This window comes from Parambassis ranga, chromosome 4, assembly GCF_900634625.1.
Source record: "Parambassis ranga chromosome 4, fParRan2.1, whole genome shotgun sequence".
NCBI lineage: Eukaryota > Metazoa > Chordata > Actinopteri > Ambassidae > Parambassis > Parambassis ranga.
Window position 1 is genome coordinate 16,771,130 of NC_041025.1, and position 26,542 is coordinate 16,797,671.

The window sequence follows — 26,542 nt, forward strand, 5'->3', positions numbered from 1 at the left end:
TGGCCCTAATCCTCTTCCGTAGAAAGAAAACATACGTCTTAGATGTGATTTTGGTGCAAAGATAAAACACTTTTTTGGTCATGGATTAATCTGTACAGATTATATATCACATATTAATACGCTCAACATTGCATTGATGACAAAAATAAGTAAACTATGAGATTTAGGGAGATTTAGGAAAATCGTCTCACATATGGTTTATAAACAAAACATTCATGCAGCTTGAGAAAATTCCACGTATTTTTTTTCGACAGTACGCTAAGGTAGCATCATTCGGAATACGGATGAGACAGAAGTAGGCGTGGTTAAGGAAGTGTCATAGGATCTTGTTGCTAGGCTGTTAGCTGAATGCTTCTGCAGCCAATTTCAATGCAATTTTCTCCTCGAAAGTCCATAACCGTGCAAAGACGTTCTGTTTTTAGAACAACAGAGCTATGCACACGCGCGTCAGCACTTTTAATTAGTCAAACCGAGTTTAGGTCTGTGCTCGGGTCAATTATTGGATGGCAGCTCAACGACCAACATCTAGGCGCAAAGTCGTTGCTTGCTAACTTTAGCACTCTCGTTGGTTGGCATGTCAATAAGTTACTGCAGTGTTTGTTACTGTGGTTATATTCATTCACACATAAACGTCTCTGTATTTAATGAAGTATTGACATAACGTCTTGCTTATCCTGGGGGACCTTACGGCAACCTAGCTGTCAAGAAGGAGCTCAGCGGCATGAGGCAGGCAAGTGGACTTACTTCTACTGTTCGTTAAATGTTTTATAACTTATTGAAGGTTCAAATACATGATTCAAGACAACACATTCAAAGGTCAACTTTTCAATATGTGCACATCTGATTCAAATATTTAGTATGTTTAGTGTCACATGTATTGCATGTAATGTAACACAAACCTGAACAATAAGCCTAATAGCAAATTGAACCCATTAATTGCACATTAACAATAACACTTTGAACAGCAACAGATTAGTAGTAATTTAAAAATAAAAAATGATTAACCATTGAGGTGTAAACTGAGTTTCCTAATTTAATCAAAGCCAGTGGTGGAGGAAGTACTGAAGCTTGGTACTTAAGTAAAAGTACAAGTACCCAAGTACACACTAAACACTTCTGCCTAGAGCTGCAGATGTCACTACTGCTAAATCCCTGCCAGCAGCTCTTTTCTTTGATGCTGACACACTGGTATATCTATTGGATTTACCATATTAAATTGAGGCAACATTTTGTTGAAACTGTATTCATAAAAAGTATCGATAAACATTGTCAAAATGTAGTGGAGTAGAAAGTATAAATAATAGCTGCAAAATGTAACCGAGTAAAAGTATTTTAATTGTTCTGATTAAAAATCTGTCATCTTCTAATGTGTTTTCTCCACTTAATATGTTGATAATGGGCGATATAGATGGATAGATACTTTATTGATCCCAGGGAGAGATTCAGGGTTGCATATCATCACAGCTTGATCTAAAATATTTCTTTTCCTTTCACAGAGGAGTTTTGCCAGTTAATGAAGAAAAAACAAAACGATGAATACATTCCAGTTTACGCCTCCATTCTCATGACACCAACAAGTAGATATGGGCTTCCTAAGACTGCTTGTCAGAATCATGAGTAGGATCAGCACATTCAGGTCATATCAGTTTGTGCTTCTCCTGGCTGCAGCATTTGCTGTTGTAGCTTTTTACTACTTTGGCTCCGAGAGGCAGAACTTCTCCAGCACCACAAAGAGGATCAAGCAGACTCAGGCCAGCCACAACACAAACAGAAATGATGCGGACCTCACTGTGGACACTCGGCTTTTGCACACAGCAGGATCAGAAGAGCAGGATGTAGACGTAGCGAGCAACGGTTATGGGTCCAGGAACAATAAGGGTGGCGACCAACATTACCACGCACTCATGATGTTCACTAAGGTGGACAAGAGCCGCAGTCTACAGGATAAATTCAGAGTGGGCATGTTGTCCATGGTAAAACATGGACGCTTCCTGGATGGAGAAGTGTTGGTTCTTCATTTTGTTTGTGACCAGGCCAGCCAAGAACTGGGAGAGAAGATGCTGCAGGAGTTTCTCTTAGACGCTACGTTTAAATACGAGGTATGTGTTGATGCTGGGTTTCTTAATTACTGATTTCAAGATATGAAGAAAAGCCTTTTAGCTTTCTTGTCTGTCTGTCTATCTGTCCATCTATACATACATACATACATACATATTCTAATTAAACTCATCTGTGATAATCCTGTCCTGTAAAAGCCTTCAGTTGCTGGTTGAAGTTTGAACACATGGGGGCAGTATTGGCCTTCTGAACAGATCCCTCTCTAATGGGGATATCCCTCCTTTACCGTGTTCATTCTGCCAAAAAAAGAGGATTATCTCCCCTCTGTGTTGCTCATTCTATTGCATGCAGTGTCCTGCTCTGCTTCTCCTCCTTTGTGTGGTTCATAGATCACACCATCATAAACCTGTTTACAAAGTACTCATCACTTTCCAAATCCTCCCAGCAGTTAGAGCCATTTAGCTCCTACGGAATGCTTCATGGTGTGCTTTTGTCACCTCTCTATTATTGCTGGCTGGTCCCCTTCTTTTGGTTTGGTTGGCTTTGGATTGGTTTGAGGTTCACTCGGCCTGGCATCTTGACAGTTTTCAGCCTGCGGGTTGGATTGCAACCCTTCAGTTGATTCTCTATAATCATGCAACACTTATTCTCAGACTGGGGGGACAGCTGAAGTGCGAAATGCAAAGTACTTAAAATATGTACTTTTCATACCTGACATGATGGTGCAGTGCAATAAAAAAACTGTAACTGTAAAAGTGTAACTTAGCAGCAAGTTAGATAAGTTGGTTATCATCTAATTCATCCAGAAGAGTGCACTCCAACTTCAGTGTTAACAGTACCTTAAGAACTGTCTGCAGAAGATCAGGGCTCCAGACGAGTAAAAAAAAAACCATATCATCGTTACGGCCCCAGGCCTTTTTAGTCATACCTGTAATTCTTTGGACCCGTTTTGGTAGTTTTTGTTAACCCCATGTATTCTGCTGCTTTGTTTACTGTCGGATCCGTCTTGTCTTTTGTTTTATTCGTTAATTTGACAGCTCCCACACGTTTCCAGTTTTTGATTGCTTTATTTTGTTATTCTTTTATAAATTGTTTCTCTTTACTTTGTCAATTAAATAACATGCCTAACCAGTTTCATCTGGTTTATGTTGCTTCCCTTTTCCTTAGCTAAGCGGAGTCGTAACACTTGTATCATATCATATATTAAGCTTAAGATAAGCTCATATATCCACATCAACTTCAAACCCGGTTTCTGAGTCTTTCTGTCTCAGGTGGATAATAGGGAAACTGCTGCTAAATGATCACTGCTCATTGGCAGCTGCCTGCACTGTACTACCATGTCAGTTTTAATGTAGTATGCTTTAACACTATATTTTGTGTGTAACAAATTTTTTTAATCCAAGTTACATAAAGCTTCCTAAATTGACACGGTGCCTCGGTTATACCTGCAGGCTGTACACACTCTAGTGCCATTTCGGATCAGTGCTTTTAAGCATCATGATTTGACATCATGAATCATAAAACAATGGTCTGACACGAGCACAGACACTGTCTGTCCTAATGTGCACATACACGTATCCTCCTGCCAGAGTTGTTTCCTGCCTTGCTGTAGTTACAGATGGGACGGGGGACTCCCCGGGAGCTGACAGAGACTCTGTACATGAGCATGTTGACATCTTTGTGTGCTTGAGTCGAGACTCGTTCTTTTTAATTATTCATCTTTTAAGAAGCACAGTTCAAGACTATGATTATGCAAGAATTTTAGCCTCCATTATTTCCCCAACAGCCGCAAACTCAATGACCCTCTTGACATTTGCAACAAACAGCCTGCAGAATCACACTGCCCTGAGGCTATGCTCATTACTACTGACCATTCTTTGCACTGCACACTGGAGAGTCCCAAGCAGTGTGTCTGCTAGTGCTAATGACTGAGCAGGAATTACTAAGCAGAGCTCTGATATGAAAACCTGTTTCTCACAGTATTGTTTTGTTAACAAAACTTTTCATTTCATTTAGTCATTTAGGAGACCGCAATAAATACAATAGATGCTAAAGTTTCAAGCAAATGTCAAATGTGTAAACTTTGCTTTTGCTGCATGAACTAACTCCTGTTTTTATGAACATTATTAAGTCCACATAAAGTTTTGCAGTACACCGATAGGCCTCTCCCGTTTCCTAAATCCATGTTACATGTTGTCCTTTTTCAGATGTTGAGCACTTTGTATCTGTTTTACGAGTGTCGGTGTGAGTGAATTGCAATTTGTGTTAGAAATTTGTAAAGCAAACAATTTTTTCATGCATTATTTATTTGGGCACAGTTTGAGGAAAATAATTATGATCTGCCGTGTCTATAAATTGTTCATGGGGAATTGCTCTAATGAGTTTTTGGAAAATACAAGAATCTTTCAAAAATAAACACAGCTCAAAAGTTGGATTGATAATGTCAGCTAATTTTGTCTGCAGTCACTCTTCTATCCTTTCCATTTTGTGAGTGTGAAAAAAGAGACCATTTGATTTAGTTTTGTTTAGCTGTAAGTACAAGGTGGTATTTCTTCCGTTTTATATTTTTATGGAACAACAATGCCCCATCATTCTGTGTCTGGACATTTCTCACAGAACAACAGAAATGTCTATATTGGAGAGAGTGAGTGTTATTTATATGGCATTTGGAAATGTTACTCTAACCATTGCAGTGATTTATGTGGCATTACATCACAGCAGTCCAGGACAGCACTGAATAATACAAACGACTGAGAGCTTACTTTAATCTGCCAGGGATCATTACATGATGTTTGTCCATCAAAGCACATTTATCTGCATTATAATACGGCGGCCGTATTGTCTAGGTTTTATCTGAAGCCTCTAACACACACTGTCTCCAATGTTAGGCTTAAACAGGGGAAAAAAACACAATCAACTTACCGGTACATATGTTTCCTTCCTGCAGGAAGGCTTTGATGATAACCAGTGCTTACTGTAGTAATAATGATGTGTGTGTATGCACACATATACATGCATACACACATACATAAGTGTGTGTGTGTGTGTATATATATATATGTACAAAATTACAATAAAATGCTACCTTGTGCCGTTTTTCTGTGTTTCCGTTTCTCTGAGGTTTAAATCATATGACAGTTGTGAGGCAGCAGTTTCTGTGCTGATTATGTACAGTAGCTATCTGATTCAACAGATTACTGAAAAAGGGTTTAAAAACAAAAAAAGGTAGCATTTTTTTTCCAACTGTAATATGAAACAGTCTAGCCCAACTTTTAAAACCATGCAAAGTAGGTTTACAAAAACGATGAATCAAGAAATGAGATTTAAAACATAGTACGTAACAAACACTTATCTGAGTATCTTTAACTTAAGTGCAAACTGGACACTGACACAGTTTGCACATCCTTGTACTAATGTATCTCCACACTTCTTCCCTACAGGTGTTGTTTCATGATGTGGTGGCTCTAACACAAAAGCTCTTCCCTATTGTGGAGGCAATGCAGAAGCTTTTCAGCGCTGGCTCTGGGGCTTACTACAGCGACTCCATCTTCTTCCTGTCTGTTGCCATGCATCACATCATGCCTGAAAGTAAGACCTCTAACACTTTCTTACATTTTTAGATAAATGATCTGCAGATTGCTTTATAATAGATAAAATGGCTGGGGTGGTAAAATTGTTTTGCCCAGAGCAAAACCAAAAATGATTAGTTACTTTGTAAAAGGACAGACGTGTACATAATGAGCTCCAGAATTTAATTAGCATGGAAAGACCTCCTCTATAGTTTCAACGTTTTGGGTAAGGGTGATAAAAGTGATTAAAAACATTAAAAAAATATGAACATATATATGATAAGAAATTTATAGTACGTAATAAAAAGAACACAGGCTTGGCTTGATGGACTAGTTTTTGCATTTTACCTTAAAAAGAGTGTCATTACATTGCACACTGTAGACTGTGCTTCAAACTCTCATTTGCTCTCTTATCTAAGTTGGCACTGCTGGTGCACAGCTGGATAAGGCAGTATGGGCAGGTACGTAACAGACACATGGCACACTGTGGATCCCTGGGGAGGCAGGAAGGAAGGATTTGCTCTGTTGCTGCTGCCCCCTGTGATGGCGCTGACCGATGGCAGCCATCTCCTCTGCTGTGCGCTTTTATGGTTCTTCAGTGGGTGTGCTTCATGGGGACAGAAAAACCAAAACATTTGGAGTCAATAGAGGGCAGCTGACGTTATCATCTAGCAGACAGCAGAGCACCTACTAATGCACACCCCTGTGGTCCAATTCAGGTTTTCTGTCAACATGTGTCAAGTTATGCTGTAAACTAGGATATCGGTGAGGAGCAAATGAGGAAAATTGTGAAGACAGATGGATGTCTTTGGCCAAGAGGGAGGATAACTACCAGAATTTGCTGGAGGCGAATGTTGGAGGGCATTGCTGTCACTCAGATGTCATTGCTTTGTGGAGGAGTGGAGACTGGATTTCAGTAGCATTAAGTGTTTTGTTTGACAAACGGTCAGATTGGATTTGTGAGTCTGTCGGGGCCTCGCATTGTGCTCTAAAAATGCTTATTGATCAGCCACGTGTCGCTTGAATGCTCTGTGTGTGCAAGTGGTCACACACATGTTCCTATTTAAAGAATGCTTTTAACTAGAAAGAGCATGTGCTAAGTCTCAGGAGAGATGAGACGTGGTTGGGAGCGTGAGGTGCACAGAAGGAAATTATAATGAAAAGCCATCATGTAGATAAATGGTTTAAACAGGACACTATTTTTACACCATCTGTCCCTAAAGCATGAACAATTAAAGTTGCACCATGGAAAGTTGTTGTAAATAGTGGTCAGGTTTCTAAGAAACACTGTTTTTATTGTTGGAGGTGTTACATGGTGTTACATGATTTCATGTCCCCTCCCGAGGTCTGAGCATGCTGAGACTTGAGTCTTTCCTACAACATTGCCCTTTTTATTTTCCACCTGATGTTAAGTGAACTATAACTGGATGTGCTGCAATACCTGATGTGACCTCATTAAGCTGTTTAATTCCCAATTACAGTTAACAAAAATGTGTTTTAATTCAATTTTACTCAGACATTTAGTGAAAATTTAACGGAATAAAAACGTGCACCCCCCATTCTTTTAGAAGGTCTCTGCTCAAGTCATGCCTCCCACCCTGCCTCTCGGAGCTAATAACCCAGCACTAATACTTCTTCCCCATGGATATATTTGATTTAAAAAAACAGGCCTGCTTTGAACATGACCAGCAGAGCTGAGCACTCAACCACAGCAGGAATGAATAGAAATTTATCAACTGCCTCACATTAAAAAAAAAAAAAAAAAAAAAAAAAAAAAAAAGACGAAAAACGTTCAGTAAGAAGGTGGAAAGATGTAGAAATACAGCTTCTTATTAATAACAACTGGGCTTTTTACTTCCTCTATTGTTTTTCTTCCATAAGCTATATTCTGTCTGCACTTTAAGCTGTTATTATTGTTGCAGCAGTAAATGCATCTATAACATTTGTATGTATTTGACCTAATGAGGATGCACATGAATGAAGTGATCTCCATTAAAGAAATAAAAGAGCATTTTTCAGGGTATGATGGTAAAAGCAGAAAACAATGTCCCTAACAAATAGGCTGTAAGTGCTCACATCAAGAGTAGTGTTAGGGCCTAATGAGGTTGACCCACTTTCCCACTGAAAAAAGTGATGTTTTATAACAGTGTCCCTGTTGTTTTGTTGCTGTTGATGAGTTTGGCTGGACAGGGCTATCTAATCTGAGCAGAGCCTCTGGCGAGGTCTCACCCACCCTAATAACATTACTCCTGCTGCAAATAGACAGCGCCAAAACACCTGGGCAAGATTCACTTTAAGCCATATTATATCTAATGTACCCTACAGCAGTTACTGTAAGTAAGAACAAAATGATATGAGATACTCATTCTTATTAATGTATATAAGAGGACCTCTATTTTCTACAAACCTCATAGTATATGTTTAAGGGTATTTGATGATATCTGTTCTGCATGACCTAGAAATCAGCAGAGGGCTGCCATCGTTAGAGATAGAGTGAATCCCAGTCGAAAGTAGGGAGGGGAAAAAAACGGCAAAAACATAAATGAACAAACTGAACTGAAATTTGCTTAAAAACAGTACGAAAAGTTAATTCAAGTGTACGATAACTAGATGTTAAAAACCTATGATGCATAAAGATAAAAACAATTCTGGACAATCATATTAGGTTCAGATGGTAGAATTGTCCTTTCTGGTTTTAAAAGGTTTCCTTCTTGTCAGTATGGGCTTTGCTGAAAAGTAGGAAACGCACATAAGGGAGAAGAACTAGTCTCTTTGACCCTGTTTCTGTAGTGGGCTCCAATATTCTGTACGCAGACACAAGCTTCCACACCTGAAGGTCTATGCTCAGATAACAACCATAGCTGGTTCGTCCTCTTGGCTATGCTCTCTTGTGTCACTTACCATAAAATAAAACATACCACAATGAACATATTGTTGCTTTTACCCTTCAAAGTGTGGGTGGAAAAAAAAGGATAGTTAACAATAACAAACACTTTTGCCCTTACTTTTTGTAGATGCATCCAGACAGTTTCCAACTTCTTTTAAAATGTCAGAACACAACATGTTCAAATGTCAACAGTACTTGAGGATGTGCTACAGATCTAATGCGTCTGAGACATGTTGCCTCAGCCTGGTTTCTGTAAGAAAATAAAGGAATTTATAAGAAGCACTTTTCTACACCCCACAACTGGGCAGAAGGCATGCTGCATGGATGGTTAGAAAATGGTGAACCCAATGGATTAATCGCAGAAAAGCAAGTTTCACCAGAATGATATTCTATACATCTGTTGTTGTCATATAAATTTATTATATTCAAAGTGCATTGAAATCATGAGAGAGCTCTTTCAGTGTCATCTGTGCTGTTACTACTGACATCACCCCCACTTTCACCTTCACAGGGCTTTGCGTTGAGTCATTGTTCCAACATCAAACACCTCACATCAGAGTGTTGTAACAACTGAAGGCCCTCTTCCTGTTAAACTCCCACAAGTTAAGCCCCATTAGTACAAACAAACAGCGCTGACCACGCAGAGATTACTCTTCCTAGACCCTCTCTGTTGCCACAGTACATTGTGATGGGCTGCTTCCTTGTTTGGAGAGCACATAAAAACAAGTCGCTGCCATATTGCTGAGTCGTCCTTTTCCATCACTTGTTTCAATAGAAACTGGCATTTCAATATATTTTTGCACATAGTCCAAGTTTAGCCATGATCTCTCTATAGTTTCTTTTATTGTTGGCAATGCAGTGAGGCCTCAGGGAAGACAGAATTGTCAGCTGCCATGTTGTGCCAAGTCCTCTTCTCATAAGGCCCATTTTGTTCAGCTTTTAACTATGGCAGCTCTTTTTGTTGAGCAGGCCGAACATTTTAGTTCTCTCTATTTCACAGCTGTTTTCCAACCAGCCTGTACTTCTTTCCACCTGCAGACTACTGCATACTGTCATATTAGTTTATCACCAGCTGACATGACAAGTCAGTGTTTTCATCAGGCCAGTAATTATGCTGAGCCCATGGTACACCATTCCTGACTATTTCCCATGCTTTCGTCACCATGCCAACCAGCAAAATATCGGAAGCTGAAACAATGAACAGATGAGGGCCTGAATATCCTGGTTACCATTTCATCTATAAACAACAAGGCAGAGTGTTGATCATTTACTGTATGTAATGCAATCACAGCTGCCACATGTCCTTTTAATGTCGCTTAAGATCCTGAACATCTTTCCCCACATTTTCTTGTCAGTCTTCCTACTTTTGGATCAATTGTGTTGTTACAGAAGGAGAAGGTCACACGCAGCACTGCAAAGCAACCATTTAAGTGTGTTAGAGTCTGTCAGAGTCTGCTCTTATTTCCTCTAACTCTGCATTCCTGGAACAAGTAGAAGTGATTATGCCGCCAACATGAAGTGCTAGTGGTCAAAGAAATTAATCCATGCAGAAGTACATTTCCAAGGATCATTTTAAAAATAGAGAACTTGTTCTTGACATGTATTAAACTTGTCAAAAAAGGATTCTTATAGTGATGTTCAGAGGTTGTTAATCACAAACCTTTATTTTAGTTCAGTGATAATCTAATAGATGTTTTATTGTCATTTTGGCACTGCCTGCTGCAATTATTGTTTTGTGCTTCTCTTTCAGGTCTGATGCGCATAGTGCAGCTTGACCTGGACCTCAAATACAGGACCAACATCAGAGACCTTTTCCAAGAATTTGAGCGGTTTCCACCAGGAGCGGTAATAGGCATCGCCAGAGAGATGCAGCCAGTTTACAGGTAGGCAGTGCATCACAACAAATAGGAGTGATGCAAACAGGATACGAATATTTAATTGTGCAGTCTTTCTGTGCGTCAGTCGCCACAGAGCCTGTCTGCTGTTTTTCCTGGGACAGGTTGACATGCACGTGACGAACTGAGGTCAATATCACGACAAGACCTTTACATGAATCTCACCTCAGTTGCATATTCACAGGTTCTATTTGTTTTTCTAAGTGAAGACAGTGTCGCAGAGTTCATTTTTCTCAGCTACAAGCAAAAGTTAAGGAGAAGCATGACCTGTCTGATGGGCCGTTTAACAGTAGCATCTGAAGTTGTTTGTTTGGTACTTTTGATTTGTGTGAGTGCACCGGCTCAAATAGACTGCAGCTGTAATTGACAGTATATATAGGATACAAAAACCAGAGAGATTTTGATGTGATACCAAACCACAAACTGCTCTTGCTTTATAACTGGGACCTCAGAACACCATTGCAAAATAGTACAGTAATGGCTCACAGCTGGTGGATTGCCTAACAGTGACAAGAGATGTGATGTTTTCAGGAATACATTATTTTAAGTCCTCCATGCCAGCTAAATAATTACAGATTTGCCAGGATCTGAGCAGAGAGCTGCCTCCTGTCAGGAAACGTTTTGTTCTCATCCTGTTATTCAGATGTGTCTCCTGTGACTTTGTCCAACCTGTCTGGAGTAAATAAACAGTCTGTTCTTACTTCAAATCTGACAAACCCTGGCAACACGCTGATAGGATCCATGAAACTTTCTTGAGTCTTGTATTACGGCAGGGCTTGAGACCAAACTGTCTACTTGACTCGACATTTCACAATTTTATTAATATACTGTTGTTGTGAGGAATCGCTTCCATTTATGGAAAAATATTTTTAATAATAAAGATGTAGTTTTGGCAGGTTATGGTCACAGAAAAATTAAATCCATGCTAGGTCACCTAATAAAGCAAATCAGGGGACAATATATGACTCGTAAGATGCCGTCTAGAGGTAATGCCTGTCATAATTTCTAAAATCCAAACATTTTTGCAGACACAAAAACTAGAACTAAGCCAGCAACAAACTAATAATGTTTGTGGGCACAGTAATGCAATTTAACAGAAAATGTCTTATGAACTCTAGTAGATGACTGTGCGTGCTCTTCTGTCTGTGGGTGCACGTAAACAAGGCACTCCGATTTTCAAGCTCTTTGTTCCTTAGCTGATTTTTCCGTCCCTCTCCAAGATAGTAAAACAAACAGCCCTGGTCCGTTTAGACTACTGTTTTCCACTCAGGCACAGCATCCAAACAGGACGTCACAGTGGTGTGTGTGTGTGTGAGATGGTAAGACTACGTGTGACAAGGTCAGGTGGGAGGCTTCTTGTAGCAGCTGCTTACTGTTATAAACACACAGGCAGGTGGTTTCCTCTGGGGTCTTTAGGAAAGCATGAATAAAACAATGAAAGAAGTTTCAAGTTATTTGGAAAGCAGATGACGATAATAAGTCGCTTTTGTAGCTTTTTATGCCGTACTATTTATAAAGCATTTCCTTCCTTCAAGGGCATCAGTATTTTCTTCCTTGTATATAATAACATTGATTTGCTTTAATGTCAGGTTTCCAAGTTAGTGCTTTCAGCAGTGGAGCTGCAGTTTTCCTGTCAGACTCCAGTTGGCTCCAGCATCCCCAAACAGATCTGTATCTCTGCTCTGCCAATGTATCAGCTCAATGGTTTACCAACCCTGGGAATCCCCTCTAATGTTGTTCCTGTTGGTCTGGAAGCACGTATTTAAAACACCCCGGGCCTCATAGCGGGAGATCGTGCATCTGAGCATGCACTGCCACACTGATTGAAAAGTTTCAATTCTTTACTATGAGAAATATATGCTATATGTGTCAACGTGTGCAGGGATGTTTTTGTCTGTCCAATGAAGGCCACCTCCACCAGCCAATTTTAATTTCATTCCACAACTATCAATTGATGTTTCTTCTCTTTTTGAAAAAGTAAATTAAACCGTGTTGACTGCATTCAGAATATCATTAAAAATGCATAGGATTCTGTTTTTTTTAGTTGGTTTTGTGCGGTGTAATGTCAAGATACAAATCAAATCATTTCATGCAAAGTCACATGTAACCTAGACAGAGTGAGCATCGCCACCTTGGAAGTGTTCTTGTTAGCCATTAGCCAGTGGTGCCAATGAACTCTGTAATGTTTTAATTTTTAGAACCTGCTATTAGTGAGTGCCTGTGTATGCCCACTCTACTAGAGTGTTTTCCTGTGTTGAGTAGAAAGGGCTCTCAGCTCCTACACTGTTTTGGTGCTAATGGACAGAGCATTATGCAGGAGAACACATCCTCCCACCAGTCACATTCAGAGCACATCCTGCCACTGAAAAGTTCATTATTGGAAAAAAATGCCCCCATGACTCTTCCCTAAAGCTGCATTTGTAATGTTTTAAAGCCCAGGAGACAAGACCCACTTACATAAGTGTCAAAGCTACAAAGCTGCAAACACATACAGGGAGCCAGATGGATCTCACTCTTTTCATGCCCTGTGAATTGAGAGTTTTCATTCTGTAATACATCCCTTGTATATAGTTGAATAGTTGATTTTAGGAGTTTCAACAGACTCATTGAGTTGTCTGTCTGTCTTTTTCCTGATCATATTGAGCTTTTGTCAATATCATAAAGCAATCAGGTCTAGTTTCAGGAGTGTGGTTGACTACATGCATCAACTTGTGTTGTGTCTTGTTTATATGCAATAGTATTTCAAGTATTAAATTTATTGAAATGTATATTTTCATCTCAGTAGCCACTCCTGGTTTCTATGTGTTCTTTAATGCTGGAATTTTCTCTCCTCTGCCGAACGTGTGTGCACTCCAACCAGACTCCCCTCTGTCATCGAGACTATTTTACACAGCTTTTAGAGAGCAGGCTGTTTCTTGTTCTGAACAAAGTGGAGGACACATTTGGATGAGATAGCAGCACAGAATGTCCTTGTCACCTGCTAATGCTTTTCATTCTTCCGCAAGTCAGAGACACACTTGACTTGAAGGGTTGGCAGTGAAGATTGGAGAAGAGAGAGAATGGAGGTGTGAACTGGCAGAGCGCCAATCTAAGCTGGAAGGTCATCATATATAGTAGTTTTAATGCTGGTTTAAGTGTACTAGTACAAAAAGATAGGAGAAATGGAGGTCACTGTGACAGAACAGAGCTATGGTCTGTAGCACTCTTTTTCCAGGTTCCATGTGACCAATTCTATTAAAAAGTGTGAGACTGTCACTCAGATGATGAATATATCACACATTGACATGGATTGAATATATCCATGTGTAATTCACAAGCTTGGAGAGTGTTATGAGTTGTGTAATGTTGGCCAGACTCTTTGCAGGCATCAAAATGAGAAACAACAGTGAGGAATGTGAGAGCTCTGTGATTAAGTAGGTAATTTTGAGCACATGACTTTATGAATCATGTCACAATTTTTTTGTGAGTAGTTCCTGATGTTATACATGCTCGAACTGACAAAGTACTCTACTGAAATCATACGTTCACTTATCAGCCCATCTGAAAATTTAGTATCAATTAGGACTTACTTCGCATCTGCCAGATGCTGACACTTTCCTCTGGCCAGTAGAAAGAACCTGGGTAAATAAAAGCTTAAAAACAGTTCAAACACAGAGGCTACATCCAATCTTTTTTTACAGTCTGTGGTTATCACTTTAATATATTTGTTATCATCCTGGCTCTGAAACTGCAGCGTAAGAGAGGGAAACACAGGGATGGAGCACAATTTATTTTACCAAAAAGCAAAGCAAACAAAAACAAAATGGCAATCAGTGTTGGTCAGTACGGACTGTGGATAAATAGTTGGATAAATGTGGATGTAGAGTGAGAGATGAGCTGCCGTGTATTCACAAGTTATAATATAATAATATACTCTTCTTTGTACAGTCATAGCCTGAGTTTGTGTACAACGTTTGCAGAAAACCTCTTGATATGAGTATCTCCAGCTGTTAAAACCTAATATTAGCTCCAGAAAAACTCTGGAATGCATTTTGCATGAAACAAGTACTCTGGATTTTGGCCCCCACCCCTTTCTCTGTCACATTCAATAACCAGTGTATCTTCCATCAGCCATCACTGCACTACAATCTGTTCCACTTAATACATTCTTATGTCAAAGCAGCAGAATGGAAAACTGACTGTAAATGTTCCCTTGCTGACCATGTTCACCCTGGATGTGTCTCAGTGCACGTAGACCAGAAGATGTCCTCAAAAATAATAAATGCTCCACAGGGCCCATGAGTCCCCCAGCTACCATACAAGTGTGTAAAACTGTGAGGACAAGCTACAGCTGCTGAATATGGGTCAGTAATAATATCAAAGTGTGACTCAGAGAATCTGCCGCTCCCAATGGATTTGGTCCAACTGCACACAGAGAAAGAGGTATACTGTACAATACAAAGCATAAATATTGTAAACAATTTACCCACATGCACCAGGCAGAGTTTAAATTGATTTATCTGTGGAATTAATGATTAAGGATAATGAATTAATTTAAAAGGGTTAGGTGTTCATCTGCATCGTCAGGTTTTCTGTTAGAAATGTCTAATCTGTTTGTGTTTGTCTTAGAGCACTTGGACCTCAGAATATACTGCTAAAAAATCTCTCACTTGGCAGAGGATTGGACAGCGCATCTGTGTCACAGGCTAATTTCAACCAATCAGATTGTGTAAACCTGAAACACGCTCATCATAACACGGCATTGCAACAACTCTCTCCATGTGTCAAAACACATTTCTTTATTAATATGTCATCTACAGTAGGTTTATCCCAGCATGGACTGTACTAAAGATTATCTCAATTCTATGATGTGTGTGCATGTGTACACACTTGCATGTGGGGAAGAGGGCATTCCATTCATCCTCATGTTCAGTAAAACAGAATCATCTCTCCACCAGCTGTTAGTTTGTATGTGGAAACAGGCATTTTGTTCTTTTTTTGAAATGAACACTCCAGTTTCCCCAGCCAAAAATAAAAATAGTACAGGCACAGAAACAATGGTCTCCATAGATTTGATACACATATAAACCACAGCAATAAGAACGCTTGAAGAAAATGGCAGATGCAGATATGGCCCCTCTGTGTGTGTGTTTTTTTTCCCATGCATTTCTCATTTGTCCCATCTGTTCTTCCTGCGCGATGAGATAAATAACTTACACACTCATGCATCAGGAGTTCAACAAGCAGCCAATCACTCGTTGTTTAGAAGACTTCTTCCTTATTTTTCTGACTACAACAATGTGTGAGCAGTAACTGCTCCATACGAAATGGACTTGAAGCCTTACAATTAGTTTCGGGTCAGGGTCACAATGTGCGTGAGCTGCAGAGCCTGTGGTGTGACAGCTGTATTCATTAACATTGAAGTATATTGTTATGTGTGAGACACACACAGCAATGCGTTGTTAGTGTAGGTCAGTGTAGTTGGAACATCTGGTTCCAGTTTAAATAAACTTTCTGCCTCAAATAGACACCTATTGATTACAGCATGTTTGTAATCCAGTATTTTTGAAACCTTGTTTCATTCCAAAACAATGTGTTCCTTCAATCCAGGACTGCAACTAATTAAAATTAGATTTTACATTTGCCGCACGACCACGTGATCGGTGTACTGGCATGAATGTTGGTCCAGTGTGCCAAAAACAATGTAAAAAAAAAAAAAAAAAATACGAGCTAGTATGCCAGACTAAACACTAGGCTTATCTTTATTGTCCAATGCTATCTTATTTTTAACGTCCTGATCGGGGAATGTCCTGATCTGGCCTTAAACATCACATGCCAGGCTCCTTAAAGCCTTTTGATCTGAACCAGCTTTAATAAGCACAAATCTATCAATCACTTGTTTTTTTTAAATGTCAAATTAAGAGCACTTTGTGGCACTAGAAAATGACAAATACGTATCAGATTAGGAGCACAGACCAGGCGTATAGATGCTTGTCAGAGCTAATGAACCCTGACAAGTTTGTGTCAGACCTTTCTTCTTTGCCCTGGAGAGACGGGGAGATTGACTGAGCACTAGAAGCACATTTATGCCTTTTTGAATGTGGTGAGAGAAGTTATGATTACATACTTCCTGACTAAAAGGATACAGCTGAATCACACTGTCAAGCAGACAATTTTTTTTTGTTGAAAAATCATCACACCCACAATACTGTGATTATGTTTAGAGGAAAAATAACCATATAGTTGCTCCTTAGCAAAGTGTCTTATTTGTGTGCATCTGTGCAAACAAATGGTTGTTGAATGAAGCTCTATCTGTCTTTTAGAGTTGGCATGTTGGCAGAACAAGGTGCCGAGTTGGCACAAAGCTCTGGCACTTCAACATGTTGTGACACTCCTGGACCAACTTTCTTCCTGTGTTGGACCACAGAGCTGTTGGTTCAGCAAACGTGGACTGAAACATAGATGTCCCTCACTTTTCTGAATGCACAGCAGACCAAATTTAAATGTAATGTAGTCATTTTACTGTCAGTCTGCAAGTCACTGGTTGTACCATAGAATTCAAATTGTATATTGTCAAGAACAAAATGCAACTTTGTGTGAAATTTGTATTTTTTTTCCACTGAACTTGTTTCCAATTTCACCGTTCTTTATCCCTTAGACACACCTTCTGGCAGTACCGTAAGGAGAACCCTCAGACCAAAGTTGGAGAACCTCCTCCTGATGGCCTCCCAGGCTTCAACAGCGGCGTCATGTTATTGGACCTTGCCGCCATGAGGGCCTCAGCTGTCTATAACCAGCTGTTGGAGCCCAACAATGTGGCCAAACTGGCAGACCAGTACCGATTTAGAGGCCATCTTGGTGACCAGGACTTCTTCACCATGATAGGCATGGAGCATCCAGAATTGTTTCATTCCCTGGCCTGCGGCTGGAACCGGCAGCTGTGCACCTGGTGGAGAGACCACGGATATGGAGATGTGTTTCAGTTGTATTATCGCTGTGACGGACCTGCCTATATCTACCATGGAAACTGTAATTCCCCAATACCAGATGACTGAGGGGGAAAAAATTGACATTTTCCTACTTTAAAAGAAGTCATGGTCACAAACCTTGCCCCCTGCTGGACAAGGGGCAACTTAAGGGCCCACCTATACAGTATGTGGAGTTATTTTAGAATAAGTGATCACTGAAGGGATAGTTTAGTGCCATTGAAGTGGGGTAGTGTGAGATATTTATTCATAAATTCAGTCGAATAACTGCAGTAAATGATAGTTGGCAATCCCCTTAGGAGAACCAGTCAGGCGTACTCGGATGACAGCCAAGCAATAAATTACTGTGGATGGGGTCAACAGCAAAATGCATTTCAGCTTCCTAAAACAAGCCATTCTATTACCGTCTTCTGAGGATAAGTACCTCATACAACCCCACTTCAAAACTCTGTGTTACAGCGGCGCACGTTTCTGCGTCAATGGGGGGCCATGCTTTTTCAGGTACTAAGACCATAATGTATCTATAAGGTGCAGTTTAAGTGACAGATCCCTTTATTCTGCAATTGGAGGTTGCAATTACAATTGCAGAATTGCCAGTAAAGTATTTGATTGTCCTTTATTATTTCAACTTCGTTGGCATTAAGCCTCAGTATGAACCCCACCACTGAATCAGCATTGCCTTCAAAAAAAGAGAGGGCTAACGTCAGTGCGATGCATCATGTCAAGTAATTTTTCTTTATTTGTTTATGGCTTGAATAAATGATTGTTTTGATGTGATTGCGTGCTGTATTTTTGTGTTAGAGGAAAAAGAATGTATTAAAATGTTTAACTAACTCCTAGATTTTTCCCCACATTGCTCCATCTGCACAATCTGTTCTACTGCAAAACCTCAAACTTTATCCGTGGTCCTGCATCACCTTTTGTCCTTGCAACACTATACCAAGTGAAGGCTAATAGAAAAACCAGAGGGGACTCCATCTTTCCCAGGTCATGTAGATGCAAAGCACAACATCCACTCACAGTTCCTTTTTTAGAGAGAGGAAAGCACAGTAAAAAAAAAAAAAAGTGGACAGGAGCATCAGGGAGATAATGTTTAACAATGACTGCTATTCTCCGTGTCCCAGCATTCACAGTTTGGCTGAGGTCATACAGGCGCTTCTGCAGCCAGGAGCGTGACTGCAGACACTGACCCACTTTTGAGTTTTCTTGCTGTGCTCGCTGAAGTGACAGTCCGCTTCAAAGAAATGTCAACACTCAATATTCATCAGCCAGAAAATTGTCTGAGATGCACACCTAAACACACAACTGTACACACAGCTGAAAGCCCGGCACCATCAGTGGAGTCAGAGGAAAGCTACACAAGACTCTCGGGAATAAACATTATACGAAATCAATAATTTCTCCTTGAATTCACCTTGACGCTCTTCAGTCTTTTTCTGCCTGATTAAAGGAAAAGAACCGGCCTAAATAGAGTCTTACCAAGAAAAAGATCAGAGTATATGCTAAAAATAAATCATAATTATGTCAACATTTATGTTAGATAGATAATGTTCATATTACATTATTACACTGACCTATCACTCCATGTTTGATGGCTCATGTGCACAATACTGCTACCCCACCCCAATGTGATGAATGGCTGTGTGTGCTGTATTAAATTACCCATTGATTGTCGTCATTGTGACTTTGTTGTTTATTTTAGCTGCTAGGGTTAAAAAACATTAAAACTGAAGCAAGAATTGTTTTATTTATGTCTGCGTCCATCAATATTGTTGTGTTTCTGTTTGTCCCTCTAAACAGTATGAGTGTTTGTGAAATAACATACAGTGTATTAGAGATGATGGACTGTGTCTTCATCAAAGCAACGACTGTAGGACCCTCATGGTTACCATAGCAACAGATGTGCGCAAATAACCGACTGACAGCAGCCTTTTACATATTTACATATCTTCCTGTGACAGAAATATATACTATCAATGTGGTTATGATGTTTTATTGCATCGGTTTTTTGTTTTTCTTTCATTATTTTGTTACCTGTGTGTTTTTTTTTTCTTCAAAATAAAATATATGTTTACTTGTCATCAAAATGATGCTTCAAGGTGCTAAAGTGTTGGAAGTCGAGGTGGCAAAAAAACATGTATGTTAATAGGGAGTCTTCCCTCACATTCCTCATTATACAAAACCCATGTCTGTGCTCTTGTTTGTCTGCTGCAAGCTAGAAATGACCTACTTCTGTCACTCAAATTCACCAGCACAGCCTTTTAACGCTCGACAAAAAAAATAACATCAATCAATTAGTCCCTGACCCCTGACACTAACATAACCCAATTCTCACCTGGATCTCACCTTTTATCAAAAAAAGCTGGAAGATAATGTTATCCTTGTCTCAGTTCATACGCCCCTGTTTAAATCTACATGGTGTTGAATTATTTGGTAAATCATTGCAGTGTTAACAGTCATTACAGTCATGTGGTGTCTGTGTGCAGCTTTACGATACACTGAGAAATACCAAGATATACCAACCGTGGGCTGTCTACCCTGTGCTTGTGCTCCAGTTCCTATAACTCTGGCCTGGATTTATCGACACACTTTTTAGTTTTTTTATTTTTACCAGAAAACTGATATCGATTTTTTTTACAGCAGCAGACTTGTTGATGTCTGACCTCAGTGTGGAGCTTGATGAGTGTTTCCCTGCAGCTCTGCAACAGATTGATAGTATAAAGGAGACAAATGCTCTGCAGAGTTTACTGCCTGCTGCTGTAGTTGGTAATCACAGATGACTCAGTAAATCAGCATACACTCAGAGCCAGCGGAAACATCACACAATGGCACATGCATGCGGACGTGTGTGGGAGCTTCTGCTTGTCACACACTGTGTTTCAACAGGTGTTCATTTGTCTTTTGTCTGAACCTCGAGTCAGTTTCTGGTGCTAACCAAAACTCTGATTTATTCTGGCACAACATTAAATTCCTTAAAAAAAATCATTTTCTACAACTCTTTTAAAATTGGCCTAAATCTTCAAGCCATTTTTATACTAACAAAAGTGTGTGGTGACAGCCCTGCCGCTAGGGGGCAATCTGACAAATGTCATATAGTAAGAAAACTAAAATAATAAATATAGGTGGAATTATATTGGTATTTTTAAATGATATAAAGCTTCAATTAATTGTGGCTGTGCGACCTAATTCGCACGTACGAGATTTTAGGTGTGACCCGTGACGTTAAAAAAAATGTGCACGATTTAGCAGTGCACGTTGTTCAGGTGTTCAGGTGACTTCCTGTTTATTGATTTTGTACCAACAGACTATTGCAGGTAGATGACCTGTGCAGTGCTGGGTCATGAGTGTGTAGGACGAGTCCATAGGACGAGTCCAAAGATGTTTACGACACCTGCCACGTTTAACGAAGCACAAGAAGTAGCAGATGCTTTCAAAACAAACAAACATAAGATGAATGAAAACAGAGACGGACTACACAAAAACTTCTCACAGTGGGCCACAAAGACGCAGAGGAAGTCAACAGCCGTGACACTCGGAATAACTTCCACTGAGGTGAAATCTTGAGGAATATGTTCACTACCCAAACGTGTCAGGTGCCTGAATTGGAAGGTGAAGGGCCTCGACACCGAAGTGGCGTCCTCCTCCTCTACGGGTGAGTCAGAAACTGTTCATAATATTAGTGGCGCACAGTGCGCGCTGCGCTCTGACGCTCTTTCTGTGAAGGATTTCCCACTAAAACGCCATATTGTTCTGGTATTATACTGATCTCCACCCAGAGATTCTTCAGCCACTAAAGCGGAACTCCTGCTTCCCTGCTGTGAAGAATGCCTTTGGCCCAAGCAAAGCCATCCTGTTTGATGAAGGGATATCCTTAATTGGTGCAGTCTGTCCTTGTTTCCTGATTGGGTGAGAAGAGTGAGAACTAGATGATCATAACATTAGAAGAATGCCATATGTTTTGGTCGTTTAGATGACATTTAAAACTGTTTTAGGCACTTCTGAATGTGATAGGGCCCGGCCTGCCATAGCTTGGAGCATGTGATGAGTCTGCACAGGATGGGTTGATGAGCATCTCAACACTGGGCTATGTTCCAGGCTCATAGCGGTATTTGCATGTTTCAAAATTCTGTTCAGTTTGCTCTTCCTACAGTACTTAATTATAGTCTTTAGTTACAATAATTGCATTTTTGTCAGTTTGGAAAAGTGCTATTTGCTGCAGTCTCTCATTTTGTTGATTTACATGTGTACATTTTCTTTTAGTCTCAGGATCCATGTTAATACATGTTTTTGGAAGGGCCAATTGTTTTTGTTTTTGCATTTGTGATAATATGCCAAAAAAGGGGTAATTGATCCCTTCCTAGGATTTATTGATAAAACTACAGCAATGTTGGCATAGTTTGTTTTTTTAGAGAGTAAATTCAGCCGGCTTTGCTGACAGTGTTTTCAAACCATAACAAATTTAAACTATGCATTGCCTTCTCTGTGGTGCTGAATCATATTTACCTGACAGGAGCTGTATGATTGAATTCACTCATGGCAGTATACATATGTAAATGTGGTCATGTGCTGTGTTTTAGTGTGTGTGTGTGTGTGTGTGTGTGTGTGTGTGTGTGTGTGTGTGTGAGTCCTCCACCTTCTCTCTCTACATGTCTCTGTCCCCTCCACACACTGCCTCAGACACTGGGCACCACCTTTACCCAGTCAGATGTATGAAAGTGTTTGAAAATACTACCATAAAAGCTGCAGAGTGCCGATCGTTTCCTGACAACTCGGTGTCAGATCTTCCAACAACTAGTGTCAAGGTAACAGTCAGCAATGAAAGAGTGTAAAAGGAATGAATTAAATCCGCTCTGGCATAAAACGTGGCTGTGGATCCTGCAGCATCCACAAAGCAAAAAACATGATGGAGCTTTTCAAAAGGTGTTTTTCCTCCGAAGGTGTTGCTCCAGCCGCTTTTCAGCATTTGATATGAAGTGGATTCTGTTCAGTTCTGGTGTGTTACCGCTGACTTTTGTGTTGCTGTTGTGTTGTCTTGAGCAGTAGGGAGTTCATCCAATCCATACTGAGATGTAGTCTTCAGGCCCACTCGGAGGTATCTACTCTGCTGCAGGCACTTATTTCCTACCTTAAATGAGCTGCTGTGTGTGAAGTGTGGCTGTGGAAGCACGCATCACTGTGTTGCCCAATCCAAGCAGTTTTTTCAGTGTCACTCAGAAGTATGTATGTAGAACTCTTTCGTTTCTTCCTGAACACCTAATGCCTCTTTAATTATATGTGCTTTGTCACTTTGTATATAAGGTTAAAAAAGACATTCCGGAGCAGCATCAAAACCTGACTAAACCTGCAGAGTAGAACAGCACTGACACATCAGCCTTTTTTTTTTTTTTTTTTTTTTTTTTTAGATGCTTTTGTCTTTACACTCAGAGTTTTGAGCATATGCAAGACGAGACTCAAATAAACATGCGCTCACACACATGAGCACCATCTGTGGCTCTCAGAGATTGCTCTGTTTTCCACCTCTCAGTGTCAGAACAGCTGTAACTTCTGAACAGGAGGGAAGAGTACGATGACAGCAGAGCATCATTTCATGAATCACAGCAGATGAAATGGCATGCCTCAAAACTGGGCCAGGGACTGTCAGTATAATTTCTGCTGCTCATTAAATTAAGTAAATAGCAGCACTCAACTGACTGATTTTAATAATGTTTCCTGTACACACAGACATAATAAGCTGACCGTTATTGAGGGCAGTGGTGGAATAAGTGGAAATCTGTAGCTGAGCTAAACAGAACATAAAGGCAGAAACATCCTGACAGACGTGATCCAAAGTGAGTTATTGACTTTTCCAAACAGGCTTTTTATTGCGGTCAATCATTAAATATAGAAGTTTTTTATGCTGGAAGTATTTTGACCAGAATTATCAAGTGAAGGTATTCACACCTGTCTGCTTTTCTACACATTAAACAACATGACATTATAACTGAGTATTGGCCGTATCCTGTGGGTATTTGTGTTATTATGTTTTTGTTTTAAAAGAAAACAAATAATCTTCATCCAGATGCTCCATTTAGAGCTGGGCTCCGTGCACGTCATGTAGCCCTGGTGCTGCTGCTGTTTAGGTAATTGTTGCAAACTACTCAAATAATAGCTTTCCCTCCGGCGCTTGTAGGTGGCACATTGTAAAAATGGACATTGTAACTGAACAACAGCTGCTAGTTTGAACAATTTCAGTGACGCCAGTCATTTGTTTACCAAGTTGAAATAACAATTAGTTGTCAAGGCTGGAAAGGGAACTCAGGAAGTGAATGAGTGTGCATTAAAATGAAATGTAAAACGTTTTAAACTTGGATGCAAAAGGCCTTATTTGAACTTTTATTAACAACCCGTAATGCAACAGAATATAAATAAGGTGTCTACATATTAAACCCAATGTGGACTAAAGTTAAAAAATGTGGTACTAAAGCCTGCAATGTTCGTCCTGTTTGGCAACGAAGAGTAGAGAGACAGTCACGTAAGCCTGTCTCATGTGAATGACACGACACAAACTATGTAAGATCAGACAGGCACAGCAGATTAATTTGGGGGGGGGGTGCGTCAGTAGCCGCAGGCAGCTCGCCGTCACACAATAAGCAGACAGTGAGGTATATGAACTGACTGTCTCAAGAGCTACACCTTGACATATTACAGCCGTGTATTTACAGATATGGGAATCACAATACCCAGCGGGAGGATTCAAACTGTGACTGCTGGGCAGGAGGCCGACACATAATATATGGCTCTGTCTCGTAGAAATTAGGTCTCTGTGTCGGCCTACTTCAGAGTCCATGTTTGGGTCTTATATTGTGCAGAGTCTGATTTAAATTCTGAGGAGGCAGAATATTCTGTTGAGGTGAGGTGAGGTTTACTGGCCCTGTTTTTTAGTCTGCTACAGCCGACATACTTTATGTGCCTTTTACTAAGTCGATCCCCAAAGGATCTTAACCCGATGGGCCCAGTGACCACCAGGTATAAATGTTTAGTTTTACCTCAACAGTACATGTATTTTAACAGTATTCCAACCTTATACTGACATTTGGACAATTCTTAGACTTATTAATTCAACAAATGAGGTGTACCCACCTACAGCTGTGCACACATGCCCATCTGGAAACTACTTTAGTTCATTTTCACACATCTGTGTTTATGTTCCTTAAAAATGATCCTTGTTTATGTAGACTGTTCCACAACTGGTCTGGAAACTTAGGAAATGTGTGTACTACAAACATGAGGAAGATGATGTAACTAAAGTTAAATTATGGAAGTCTCCCAGGAGAAACCAACACAATGGATAATCATTCTGGAAAAGGGACCGTTGGCACCTTGCTACAGTTTGATGATCAAAGTGAACAGGTGTCCGTCTGAAGTTTTGCAGTGATTCTGGGATATAGTGCATAAATTGAAGCTTATCTTCTTACTGTGGTTACATCAAATGACTGCAGCAGTCTTTTAGAATAGCTTGCCATCCTACTTATGCCACAGTCTGTTCTTTGTGGATTTGAGTTGGATTTTTTGGGGGTCATAACATGGATGCAGAAACAGCGTGCAGTGGAGTTAATACACAGGTGAATGACTGTTGTCGGTTTTGCTATAAAAACTTGAAAATCCCAGGTGCATTTCTGCAAATCTTTTTGAACAAGGCAAGCAGTAAGTCATCACGGGTACACTTGGTACAACAGGGTTTGTACTGGGTGGAACTGGCTGTGAAGGGGAAGGAGTTCAGACCCATTCCACTGAGAGAATGGTGATAAAGTGAATGGTTATGGCTGGTCAGGCTAACAGTCTTTCACATTCTGCATAAATATGTAGCTATTAAAATAAAAATGAATTCCAGCCCACTTAATTTAAACAGCCTTTACGCATGCTGCTGAAGTTAACCAGTAAGTTGACCTACTTCTTCCACCTCGGCTCATCTGATTTGTGTTCAGACAGCAAAGTCTGAGGTCATGATGGAGATGACTGAGTGGAACATTTTCTGGACCTATTGGATCACCTAACTAAAAAAATGAATTATCAAAAAACAAAAAGGTGTCAGGAGTTGTTTAGTCTCTAATAACACAAAGCAAACAGCACCCCTTCTTTTCATTTATAAAATTTTATTAACAATATAAAGTTATTCCCAAGTGCGTGTGTCTGTGTCTGTATTTTAAACATCTTGACCCCATTTTCTGGTATTTGTTGGTAATGTGACGTCTAAGGCCACACAGATTGCTCCTGGCAAGATCAAGATGGCATTTCTGGGAGTTCGTAGAAAGAGCTGTGCCTAGTGTGTGTGTGTGTGCGTGTATGTGATGCTAAAAAAATGGCAGTACTTACAAAACAGCCCTAATCCGCCTACACTTATTTAATAATACTGTGACTACCCATCCTCTTATGTCAGTGTATATATAACATATAGAGCTATTACACTCATACACATATACCCACCTATCATGTATTTAGAGCAGCTGGCTGATGGTCTGAGAGGAAGGCCAGAGAGAACAGTTGTGATAATAAAGCCGTGATATACTGACCCTTTCTGATGCCTGTGTGTCATACAAGATATAAGACACAAACGGCAGACCACAGAAGTAGGTCAGTGTGCTACAGTACATGCAACAGGCTAGTGATGGAACAGCTCCAGTGGTGATTAACATCCACTCAGGCTTTGCCACTGCATTGATTACGAGGGCAGCAGACTTAATAACAGGAGGCTCTCTAGGTACTGAGGTCACTCTTTGGAGACCATCTGTGGGGAGATTCATTCATTCATTTAATCTGTGTAGGAATTGGATTGTTTAAATTCATACAATGGGCAACAGGTTGGTTTAATAATAAGCAGATGGACACGGTGAGTCAGAAACTTTGGGTTCAAGCCTCTTGACAGAGAGCAGCTGCCCTGTTGAAGGGGCTCAGCTCCTCTCAGTGGACGTCGTACTCAATATTCCAGCCATGACCTTTAATTTCTATGTAGAGATGAGGAATCACAGAGAAAATCAGACCTCAGTGAATCCCTGGTCCCCAGGTCTCAGCCTTGCAGCAGTTTGCAAGTTCTCACTTTTATATGCAACAATCTTCTCTGCCATTTTCATTGCTAACATGGTGCCAATCTCATAAATCATAGTTGACATCCCCTGTATTCATGTGGCCACA

The 26,542-nt window shown here is 40.1% G+C and overlaps 1 protein-coding gene across 1 annotated transcript; it reads left to right on the top strand.

Annotated features, from left to right (window-relative positions):
* The first annotated feature begins 325 nt into the window (after window positions 1-325).
* On the top strand, window positions 326-18,992 carry xxylt1 (xyloside xylosyltransferase 1). The gene is made up of 5 exons (XM_028404864.1): window positions 326-730; window positions 1,497-2,099; window positions 5,499-5,646; window positions 10,265-10,397; window positions 17,047-18,992. Exons 2-5 carry the CDS (start codon window positions 1,584-1,586, stop codon window positions 17,441-17,443), a joined length of 1,194 nt encoding a protein of 397 aa, XP_028260665.1. The 5' UTR covers window positions 326-730; window positions 1,497-1,583; the 3' UTR covers window positions 17,444-18,992.
* The last annotated feature ends 7,550 nt before the right edge of the window (window positions 18,993-26,542 follow it).